Below are 12,882 nucleotides of genomic sequence, written 5' to 3' on the forward strand. Positions count from 1 at the left end.
TATTTTTCACTGTTGCCATTGCTTTATTAGGCTTTATTTATTGCTTTATTATAATACCAGTGCCACTGGGGGACATTTTATATCAGGTTCGGCTGTTCATGATTTTACAACTAAATCTGTGGTTGAAATCTTATATGTAAGGATTTACATTGTTTATAGAATTTTTTTTCTATAAACGGTAAATTTGTAAGGAATGCAAAGTAAAATTAGTTTAGTCTTCTAAAACAAATAATTCTACAGTTTGCGTTGGACACCTTACATATAATCTTAAAAAAACATGGTAGTTTCAACTAAAATATTTCAATTATTGTTACTTAAAGTAATATAGCCACCAATGTCATGATAATAAGAAGAAAAAAATTATATGAATGAGATCACATAATAGTTTGTAGTAAAAATAATTATGTATTTTGGCTGAAGCTAATATTACCATGGAAGACATCCAGACTGAGCGTTTGTGTTTTGTTGAGCGCCTTTTTGGTTGTAGGAAGGCGGAGCCACGATTAACGCAATAAATTGTCAGTTGTAAATAGGCGGAGCACATTTTGGACGTCATTAGCTTTTCAGAAGTGTTTAGGAGGAACCACGCGAGTGCGTCATGAATACCCCGCCCCCTTATTAGAGGACACTGAGAGGAGAGCGAAAGTTCAGTGTGCGCCAGTTGAGATGTGAGGAGCACACAAGAGCTGAGCACGGACTACACGCTCCACAGAAGTTCGGGGATAACTGAAGACAAGGGCAAATTTGTTATTTCTCTTTCTGAGCTGCTCCTGATGCCCATATTTGTCCTAATAATGACGGTAACGACTGACGTGAAATAATTGTGTTTTTAGTGACTGTGCACTCGCGTTTTTCTTAGAAACATAGGACGAACTTGGAGATTAAGCATACATTTATATGATATGCAGACTTTGAAAAGGAATCTTTTTCAAAGAAGTCTAATTCGGAGGAATATCTGCTTTTCTTCTTTTTTTGGGGGGGGGCGTTTTAACTGGGTGACAAATAAAATATTCTTTGAAGCTTTTTTAATCTAAACAGTGTCTATGGAGCTACAAAATCACCCTTAACACAAAAAGCATTATCTCTTGGGACTGTTTATGCCAGGAAAGTTTTCATTAACTTAGCTCATTCAAAAAAGGTGACTGAAAATCCAACATGGGGGGCTCACCTCTGAAAATTTTAATTTCTCTGTGGTGTCAGCTGGTCATTGCTGCATATAGTCTAGAGATTGGCTCCTATGACCTGGAGAGAGGGAGACCGGCTAAATGTGAGCCTGTCGCCATCCCTATGTGCCAGGGCATCGGGTACAACCTCACTCGGATGCCCAACTTTATGGACCATGCCAATCAGAGGGAAGCTGCGATTAAGCTGAATGAATTTGCCCCTTTGGTGGAATATGGTTGTGATGTGCATTTGAGATTTTTCCTCTGCTCTCTTTATGCCCCTATGTGTACGGACCAAGTGTCCACATCCATCCCCGCCTGCCGTCCGATGTGCGAACAGGCACGTCAGAAGTGCTCGCCCATAATGGAGAAGTTTAATTACGCCTGGCCTGACTCTTTGGACTGCTCTAAACTGCCCACCAGAAATGACCCCAACGCGCTGTGCATGGAAGCCCCGGAAAATGATACCAAAACCGAAACTAAGAAAGGAGAGGGCATGTTGCCTGTTCTGCCCAGATCAAAGCAGCCTGGCGCTGGAAACGGACGCTCAGGGGGAAGCATGGGAGTTTGTGAGAACCCGGAAAAGTTCCAGTATGTGGAAAAGAGTGAGTCTTGTGCTCCACGCTGCTCATCGGCCGTGGATGTGTTCTGGTCCAGACAGGATAAAGACTTTGCTTTCATTTGGATGGTGGTTTGGTCCACTCTGTGCTTCGTATCCACAGCTTTTACAGTCCTAACCTTCCTGCTTGACCCACATCGCTTCCAGTACCCAGAGCGGCCCATCATCTTCCTCTCCATGTGCTACAACGTTTACTCAGTCGCCTTCATCATTCGATCCGTCGCTGGGGCGGAGAACATTGCATGTGACCGTGAAAACGGCGAGTTGTATATTATCCAAGAGGGCTTGGAAAGTACGGGTTGCACCATAGTCTTTCTCATCCTCTACTATTTTGGCATGGCAAGCTCAATCTGGTGGGTCATCCTTACCCTCACTTGGTTCCTGGCGGCAGGTAAGAAATGGGGTCACGAGGCTATTGAGTCACACAGCAGTTACTTCCACATGGCTGCGTGGGGCATACCTGCACTGAAGACCATAGTCATCCTCACCATGCGGAAAGTGGCAGGCGACGAGCTCACCGGACTGTGCTATGTGGGCAGTATGGATGTGGGGGCGCTAACAGGCTTCGTCCTCTTGCCTCTGTCCTGTTACCTCATCATTGGGACGTCTTTTATCCTCACCGGCTTTGTGGCACTTTTTCATATCCGAAAGGTTATGAAGACTGAAGGCACAAACACAGAAAAACTAGAAAAGTTGATGGTGAAAATCGGCATCTACTCCATCCTGTACACAGTTCCTGCCACCTGCGTCATCATTTGCTACTTCTATGAACGTATCAACATGGACTACTGGAAATTTAGAGGACTGCAAAGCGAATGCATCACATACCCGGGTCGGAGGAATGAGGACTGCTCCCTAGAGTCTTCGGTGCCCACCGTGGCCGTGTTCATGCTGAAGATCTTCATGTCGCTGGTGGTGGGCATCACCAGTGGTGTGTGGGTCTGGAGCTCCAAGACACTGCAGACTTGGCAGGGGCTGTGTAGCAGGAAGTTGACAGACAGGACTTGCAGGAAGCATTGCAGTGGGAGCTGCAGCACCAGTCACTGCCACTACAAAGCACCAGCCGTTATACTGCACATGTCAAAGACTGATCCCTACTTGGACTGTCCCACACACGTATGAGCGCAGCACTGAGACTGTGGACTCATCTGTGACTCTGTGAGAATAAGACATACGGTGCAGTAAAGTTTCGTGGTGAAGTGAACAAACTTAAAACCCAACATTGCAGCTAAACAATGGATTAACAATAATTGTTTGTTAAAGGGAGAATTTAATTATTGCTTGCTGTAGCACAAAATGAGACAGATATGCACTTCCTAATCAGTTCTAAATATCTGCAATCATTTCTGCAATATCACTTCTCTTGCATGGAGAAGTGCAGAGTGTCCCCATCTAAAAGCTGTTCAATTACTTGTTAATATGGTTAATTACTTGTTCAATAGGACTTCTATTTATTGTATATATATATATTTAATTGTGCTTTGTCTTGATTTCTCACAAGATGGCATTGATCAGTCTGTTAATAAGTGCCTTTTTGGAGAATATAATTAAATGTTATATATTTTCAATATTTGTCTGAACTTGAGTTAATTGCTCACTTAAGCGCTATCTACCCCAACAAAGATAACATGCACTTTTGTTTTGGTGTTACTACACAAAATAACACTATTATTTCACTTTGATTGAAGTGTTTGTTGTGCCCGGACGGTTGTGTTTGCATCTGTTTAGAGCTGAAAGTTAAAGAGAAGCGCTTCGGTGAGACTTTTCACATGGACTGTAACAAGAAAATGTGTCAAAGCAATGCAAATATTTTGATGAAGAATGCTAGGTTTGCATCTGAAAGGTTGCCCCAGTTCAAATGCAAATCGATCCTTGAGGGACCCTTTCAGGAGCCTTCAAAAGAGTGGCCTACCCCCGAATAACACAAGGCTATGTGGCTTTGTATGCCCCTGACACGAATAAATCTATGTTGTCACTTTTAGGGGACTATTTGTCAGAGTTGTGACTAAGGATCATGGAGATTAAGCTTGTAGCGAAGGCCTCATTTTTTGTTCGTGTTACACTCCATGTTTTATTTATTTATTTTTAGCCATTTGCTCTGTTTTCTCTTTTTAATTCCCCTCCATATGACAGACGCAGCCGCTTTGGGCGTGCTTTCCTTTGAGCATGTGTACCAGAACAGAAATCCCTGGTGGTTTTCTCTCCTTCATCCTCAAAGGGAATCATTGAGCAGAGCGACAGACAGTAGACTGGATTTCTCTGTGTGAACATTCACATCATCACCTTTAAACGCAGAGGTTGTTCTGGAATTATATTTCATTAATGAGGTGCACCACATGCACACACATACACATCCAGATTCTCGTATTGTTGTGTGTTGCTTCTCTCTTCCCCCTCCGCTCTTTGATGTGAGCCACTCATGCAAATATCCGGAGCATGTAGGGCTCTGATAGCTGCTTGAATTGTATTTTCTTCACCCTACCCCTGACTGCTTATAGCAGCAGATTGGGGTTTTGAGGATTAATTCATATGATATTGCAATTTATTATTATTATTTTTTTAGCTTGGTTTAACTGTGTTTATTGGTATAAAAAATGCATTTGTAGGGAATTTACATATATGCCAAACCAACAAGCTATACAGTATTTGCATTTATTTTTAATATATATTTTATAATATTTATATATTGTATTTCTATGATATTTAAGTCTATGGCATGGGTGTATCTTACGTATCCATCAAAGAATGGGGTATTTGGTCTTCTATTCTCAACAGTTAAATAGTTTAATAAACCTCTAGGTATAGAAAGCAAGACCCATTAGGAAATATATCTAGCATTGTTTAAAGCATGAGATAATGAAAAATTTGGTGCTGTTCAGAGATTTACAGTTATGTAGTATGTAATCACATAGTAACTATTTTTTTTACAGTAAATACTGATAAAATGCTACATTGTTTCTGCAAGCAGCTTAGTGAGCAAAATAATCAAATATGTTCTCTTAAACTGCAATTGTGTCTAAATTATGAATTATCAAAAAGTTGAGCTGAACAGTCTAGACAGTCTTTCTCTCTCTCTTAAGTAATGCTGGAAAGTATAATTCATTTGAGTGAATCCAGGTTGTGTAAATCAAACAGATCACAAAAACAATGATTTGATTCATGAGTGCCCAGACATATATATTTTGTAATAAAATATTTAATTAAACTCTGTCTCACAACTATTCTGAACTTGGAAATGAGGGTTTTTGTATTTTATTTAAGGTGTACTTTTTCCCCCTAATCAAAGCCCGATCTCATTTACACAGACTATGGCTTTACCTGACCTCACTGAGCATTTGTTTGCTTTCAGGTTTTCCCAGTCACACACTAAAATCAAGTATATGTCCATTCAGCTGCTCATGCAAATGTAAACAAGGTGCTTAGGGCTTAGGGCAAAAATGCTACCAAAAATGTATATGTTACACTTTGCATATTTTATAATGTTCTATTCGAGCTCTAGAATGTATCCTGTGCATTATATATAGCAAGTTTTTTTTTTTTCACAATTAATAGCCATAATTGATCAGATTCCAAAAATGGCCCTCTCACAATCAATTATGAGAGGCAAATATAAAAATAATAATAATTTCTGATTCTCCCATAATATTTTACTGGCAATTTCTGACAGGTCTGTGTGGGTTATTGAAGCAACTAGTTTTGTTGTTTAAACTGACAGCTGCATGTGTCATTTACCCATCGTCATCACAAAATTGTAAAAGCGGCTCTTCTGAGAGAGCTTTGGCAAGTACACACATCCTTTCAGCAGCCAGTGGTTCAGAGCAGGCCGTTAAGGTCTGCTAGCATTTTATGACAGTGTTTTGGTATTTTTCAGCTCAGGTTGCCTTTCTAGAGGGGTGCTTTACCTCCATCACAATGTCAGTAAACTTCATCAGGTATTAGTGTGTTGTGTGTGTGCGTGCGTGCGCGCGTGTGTGTGTGTGTGTGTGTGTGTGTGTGTGTGTGTGTGTGTGCACCTGGAGGCACCAATTAAAATGACTCAGGCCAGTGACTTATGTCAGAAAGGCACCTGCCCAACCACAAATGTGAGGTCAACTCTGGAGCAGAACATGCATTCTCCCTCACATCCTCTCACTCGCTTCCTCTCACACACCTAAAATAAACGCTGATGATGGTAAAGCCTCAAATATCAAAATATAAACTGTGAATTTTGGAGGATTTTTCCTTTGTATGATGCCCATAAAATAAATTGGAGTAATCCACTCTAAAATTCATTGCTCAAAACAACGTTCAACTGGTTTGATATTTTACTGTCTAATGCACTTTAAAACATCCGGATACTTTTTAGTTCCATCGCAAGTGGTGGGATTAGGACAGTTAGCCGCTCTCTTGTGTGTCTGACTGTGTAGAGTGTAAGAGACCCTGTCCAGTCATGTGTTTGATTAAAAGAAGATCTTTATGAGGTGTTTACCCACCTCCATCTGAACCCCAGCCATGCTTATCAGTCCACAACCATCCACCCACCCCTTAGGAAAGAAGAAAGAGAGAGGGAGAGCAAAGAGAATAAAAGAAGCCCTCATTACACTCATCCACCCCCTCCACCGTCCCTGCTCTCCAGAGAACTATCCCTTTTCTGCACTGTTTTGATGTGTAAATGAGCGCATTGAAAACCTGCTGGCCTAAAAGAAGAGCTTTCCATGAAAATGTGCCAGTCGCTTCGCAGCGGGGTTCACACATAGATGCTCCTATTTTACTAATGTGAATGTATACAAAGTACAAGTACAAAATTTGGTGTAGAAATTATTTTCACTCAGAAATTGGTGGTAACAAATAACAACATTTAACAATAGCAGCATTTTCTTGTAAAACATACTAATTTTGTAATCAAGTCTTCATCGAGCCCATCATCAGTGGACAGCAAGCCAAATAAGTTAACAGTAATTTCCTAAAGATTATATGGGCATGTAAGCATGTGAGACTTACAGTGTTAAAATTCACTTATTTCTACAATAGAAGCAATTAAGCCATAATTATGTCTGTAAGCTAAAATCCGAGTGATTGCGTCTCAAATGCATTTTAGCTCCTATTTTAGTCAAGAATTGATTCTTCTTTTAAATGCACACACATAGCTACAGGCGTAAATTGTGAGTGTGTAGCATTTGGTTTTTGATAAGTTGTCACCTCAACTTCTACTGATGGTTTGTTTACTGATAGTTTACCCATTTTTCTTTTTTTTTCATCATTTTTTCACCCTCATGACATGTCTAAACTTCTATTAAAAAATCATGATCATTGACTCTAGGGACAAAAAACAACATTGCTGAGACATTTCTTAAATTATGTTCTTTTAGATATAAACTGACCCATTTTACGTATTATGATCTATTTCTTTTGTGCACAATTCATAATTCATAAATTCTAACAAATAAACAAAAATATTTGTCTTCAAAAGCTTTTTAAATATATGTAGTATCTAGCTCAGCTTCTGGAACGACTTTCTTTTGTAACTGACGACACAAATACCTTTATTTTTCAAGCCTTCATCTCCAAATATCTGCCTCCATTCTGGTATGTAACAGCCACTGTTCACAATTCTGTCAGTTTCAGTGCATAAAATCAAGTCCCAAGTTCCTTTTGTTCAATGTTGAATATATCTCATTAAAGAAATAATATGGTTTGTGATTTGTGTCACACTAAATTAACATATGCACAAACTGAATTAATAGATATGACAGAAAGACTCATTGCATCACGACTCATTATAAGGTCATATATATATATATATATATATATATATATTTAAAACAAATACTGATATTCAGAGTTTAAAAAAGTTTTCTTAGATTACAAAATACTGAAACAGTGCAGCCTTTGTCAGAGTTTGTTAATGAACGACCCCCAAATATGTTTAAAATAAATAACCACAGTAAAGTAACTTTAGGAGCACACTGAATTTGACAGACCATAACCCATCTACCTCACTAGTGAAACCACTGTTCTGTTTTTGTGCTTGTTCAAGTGTTCAGTGCTTCTGTCTTGTAGTCAGATGTGAAGTTCTGAACTTGTCTTGACTCCTGCTCTCAGATGAAGACTGACATATACTTGCTCCTGGATTCACAGACAAGGCTTAAGTCTAGCCCCAGACTAAAAATACATTTATCGGCTGTTTGAATAAAAAAAAATCTTCAATGTCAGTGCCATTGTTTTGTCTTAAGGTGCACACCAGTAATGTGTTTTTTTTCTGAAATGTGTGCCTTTTTCAGTAAGTTCAGTAAAGCTTGACTTCAAAACGTTACGGACAAAACAGAGGATGGAAACTCCAGACGAAACTCAAGTGAAGTCTTCTCACGGAAGTTATTCGATTGGCTATTTGAGCTGTCACTCATTTATCTGTCATAAGGTCAATCCATTTTGTTCATCTGTCCATTCAGACTAACCATCCATTCTCTAAACTGCTTGTCTTATAGGTGTCACAGTGATGCTGGAGCCTATACGGTATGTTGAGCCAAAAGCAGGGAACATACAGATAATTTAAACCCCGTTCACACTGCATTTTAGTCTCTGAAAATTGCCAGAAAATTGCCGTAGTGTCTTCTGTGTCAAGTCAAGAAAATTCACCTTTATTTATATAGTGCTTTAAACAAAACAGATTGTCAAAGCAACTGAACAACATTCATTAGGAAAACAGTGTGTCAATAATGCAAAATGACAGTTAAACTCAGTTCATCATTAAATTCAGTGATGTCATCATCCAGCTCAGTTCAGTTTAAATAGTATCTGTGCAATCATTTACAATCAAGTCAACAACATCGCTGTAAATGAAGTGTCCCCAACTAAGCAAGCCAGAGGTGACAGCGGCAAGGAACCGAAACTCCTTCGGTGACAGAATGGAGGAAAAACCTTGGGAGAAACCAGGCTCAGTCGGGGGGGGCCAGTTCTCCTCCGGCCAGAAGAAACCAGTAGTTCAATTCCAGGCTGCAGCAAAATCAGATTGTGCAGAAGAATCATCTGTTTCCTGTGGTCTTGTCCATCATCAAAAGATGTTGATCTAGGAACATGTCTTACTTTGCAAAATCATGCGGACCATTTATAGCTACCTGACTGATGGTGCAGACGTTCCAGGTAACTGTGTAGACCCCTTGAGTGCTTAGGTTTGTTACCTCCATGCATTAAGTATGTAAAACCGAGCACTTGCAAGACATTCACATCTGCGTTTGCATACCGACGTAGAGCATAGTCCTCGCCTCAAAGTCCATGATATTAAACAGTTTGTGTCATTCAAAGGAAGGAATGGAAGAAAACATGAAAGCTAATGGGTCATGATTTGCATGATCTCCAGACATGCGAAACCCACTAAATCCGAGATTTAGGTCTTTCATTCCAGTCTCTGTGAAAAATGGTATTAAACAGAACATAAAGCTTAGCACAAATTTCCAGTCTGTTTCATCATGCCTTTCAGAGACTGCAGTAAATAGCAGAAAAGATGCCAGCTGTTGTCAAGAGATTCAAGTACTCATCCTTACGTCTATCCTTCTCCTAGTCCCTGAAAAGAACGCTTGTTCTATTTTAGTATTTAACAGCCGGCTTCATTTCAATATCAGCATGAGATATTGTTTGTCGACTTCTCTACATTTTACATGTTGCCCCTAGGACTACAGAGTCAGTAGTGACTGTGTTCGATTGATCCGAGGTAACTTTTTCCTCCTCCTCTCTTCAAAGCGACGCGAGCACATAGTGACAATGAGGCAGGCGTTTGTCGGGGTGACAAAGTGACGGGCGTTCGTCGAGGACTTTCATCGGAGGTTGTCAAAAAGTGTGATCACTGGCACTGTGTTATCTAGGTCAGGCATTTAGACATAGAGGGCTCTGCCATTTTGATTCTAGTTGCTAGGCAGCACCCTTTTCTAATCTCCAGTACCAAAGTCAGTCATCACCAAAGAGCAAGAGACAGGGATCAACAAAAGAAAGAAGGAGTGACTGGAAAAACAACAACAAAGGGCTTTAAACGGTGTGGTGTCATTATCTGGATTTAGAAACATAGCCGGCCCTGGGCAGCGAGGGGGGTCAGCAGTGTCGAGGATCCTTGCATCTTTGGATATAACACACAAACCTCTTTATATAGACTCATAATCAGGCTGTCTCTTTCTTTACGCTCAAAGACACACACAATCTAAAGCTCTACATTTAGTGGGCTGCTTTGCTGCCTATAAAGGCTTGCCTTCTAAGGTTGCATCCCTAACACTGTGTCTGCACCAGATGCGACTGTAGTCATGCCACAATGGAGTACATCAGAAATAGAATGGGGCATCAGTTTACTGTTGGGGATTTGTCATGTTGCATCCAGTGTAGAAAGAATCACTGATTTTAATGGGTTATCTTGTCTTTTTTCGAGTTGCACTCCTGGGTAGGGTTGCACCAGCCTTTTGTAAGTTCTTATTTAAATTAGACCGTTAAGTCCACACTAGAGGCTTAGTAACCACTAGATAGTTTGTAACTAAATCTATACATTATTTGGTTGCACCAGGTAGTAGTTCGTAAGCTCTCCGTAATGCACAGTCGCATATGACGTTTACCCTAACTCATCCAATATAAACCTTCAAACACACAAGCAGAATTTCTTTAAATGCTATGAATATTTTAATTTATCCTTCATTCTAACTTCTTTTGCCTCACGTATACTAAAGGTAAAAACATGTTTCCATTAAAAACGATACATTATTAACATTAGTCTATTCTATTCAGAAACTGTACCTGAAATAAATAAGGATCACTAAATACTGAAAGAAAGAAAGAAAACATAAGAAATTACATTTATTTATTATTTCATCTGACATGAGCAACACGGACCAAAGCGAGGCTTGCTGTAGATGGGGTGATGAAGACGCGCTAAAAGAGAAAGAAAGTACGTTTATTCACATATGGTTCTCTCTCTTAATATGCACGTGAGTGTAAATGTCAGCAGCATCATATATGACTGCAATATATGAATCCCATATAGGATTGCAGGTTGTCGTGTAAAAGAAGAGCATATTGATGCAGTTCACTCAGTCTGCTGTTTTATTCAAACCGTTACCCCTGACCAGAAGCTTCTGTAAATATTTAATTTATACATAGAGTTACACTTCAACTAAGTGAAATGGTGCAACAAAAGAAATATTTCGTAGTGCATAGGTTGTAACTTAAGCCCATTTATATCAAAACTTGGCTAAGTTGTAACTTATGTACAGCTGGTGCAACCGGCCCTGGTGTCCAGTGTAGATGTAAGCGGTGTAAGCACAATGTGACCAATGTGGAATCTATTTGTTAAGTTGATACATAAGAAATACACTTTACGGGGTTCAAATTTCTATTCGGTCCAATTGAGAATACTATCTCAACAGCCATTTGCACTACTTATTCAAATCACACGTTTAAGCTAATCTTTTAAAAACTGACCGTGTACACTTCTGCAGGTTCACATCATCCTAGACACCAATAATTTAACCATTCATTAAAGGTGAGTCACTAGCTTCCAATAATGAAATTTCTTTGTGGAGATAATGGTTATGGAAGTTTCATGGTGTTTTTTTTTTTTTTTTTTTTCGTTTGTTGTTTGCGTTTGGCATCTGGACCCAGAAATGGTGACAAGTGACATCAGTCTTCAAATGTAGATCTGTAGTTCCACACAAAGCACATTGTTTGTAAAAAAGCATAGTACATGAGATGCATTATCATCTCACTAAGCTAACTACTTTATACTTCAACAAGCAAAAAGGAGAAAGTATACTTTCCTTGTTCGTGTTCCACACCAGTTGTGGTTTGGTCCATGTGGTATAATTTTCTATATACTCACTGCTAATATCCACTCACACTTTTCGAGGGAAGCATAAATTATTAATTTTATTTATTTTTATTATTGTAATTTTTATTTTACTTTTTTTGTCTTCAAAGATTTTTGAATGGTATCGCGTAAGTAGAGTAGTTTTTTCGTTCAGTTCCTGCTTTAGTCTGCAGACTAGATATGCTAAATAAACAAAATAGATATTCATCATTTTTTAATTTTTTTTATAAACCCACAACTAAAAGAGTGGAGGTCTCTAACTCTGACTCTTTCAATATTTATTCGACTGCCACTAATACTGACAAAGCAATCGAGGCAGATTATGTATTTAACTGTTATTTAATATTTAGCTGATTATGGGAAGTATGACTCAAAGCCTAAAACAGTTGAAAGAATGAGTGAGTTTAAAAAAAAATCATGAAACGGAGATCAGTTAAACTTTATTCAGAAGGTGAAATAAATTAAATCACTTTAAACAAACACAATTGTCAGGTCAGGTTCAGGTTAACTTTATTGTCCCCAAGGGGAAATTTTGCTTGGGCACAGTGCAGAGTTGCTTCATAAAAAACATCACAAAAAGACATTACACATCATAAAACACATTGACAGAATACACAGAGAATAAAAGAACATTGTTGACCTATTAAAATACTAGTGTAGTTATTGCTAGAGTTTGCGCAATAGTGTACATAAGTTAAAGTGCTATAATTTATTATTATTGTACCATTGTGCCTCTGTATTCCATACAGATATGAGACGGTTTACAGATTAAAATAAAGAAACATGATTGATTTTCGAATAAACACGCACAAATCAAAGCAACTACCTATTTTACAAATTAACTTCAATGCTTCAGACACAAAACAGTGTGAATATGCCTCGGATGTATGTTTTGGTGGTCACATTCTTAAGAGAAATAAAAGATAGACACGAATAAGTGCTGATCAAATTGAAATCTCTAACTTTCAGTTGCACACTTTGGTATCTTGGCAAATCAGGATATAGTTTCAGATATTATTTAGATCCCTACGGAAACTCTTGAGGATACATATGGAAACATCTGAGAACAAGGAAACTTTGCTTACGATTTAATAAACATATAACACCATCATTTCTTTTTCTAATGCATAAATCTTCCATACAATCACTATGATTTTGTCAAGTTATCTGTGGCTGACTAGTGAGTTATATCTGAGTCAGGGAGAGTCTGACTCAAGAAGAGTCGACCCTTTGCCAAGGCATCTCATCCTGCACCCACTGCAGAAAAACCTCATCAAAAAGAC

The 12,882-nt window shown here is 38.7% G+C and overlaps 1 protein-coding gene across 1 annotated transcript; it reads left to right on the plus strand.

The window, feature by feature from the left end:
- Positions 1-431: 431 nt before the first annotated feature.
- Positions 432-3,132, plus strand: LOC132155900 (frizzled-9-like). The gene has a single exon (XM_059564666.1). It carries the CDS (start codon positions 1,156-1,158, stop codon positions 2,902-2,904), a length of 1,749 nt encoding a protein of 582 aa, XP_059420649.1. The 5' UTR covers positions 432-1,155; the 3' UTR covers positions 2,905-3,132.
- The last annotated feature ends 9,750 nt before the right edge of the window (positions 3,133-12,882 follow it).

This window comes from Carassius carassius, chromosome 13 (assembly GCF_963082965.1).
Source record: "Carassius carassius chromosome 13, fCarCar2.1, whole genome shotgun sequence".
NCBI lineage: Eukaryota > Metazoa > Chordata > Actinopteri > Cypriniformes > Cyprinidae > Carassius > Carassius carassius.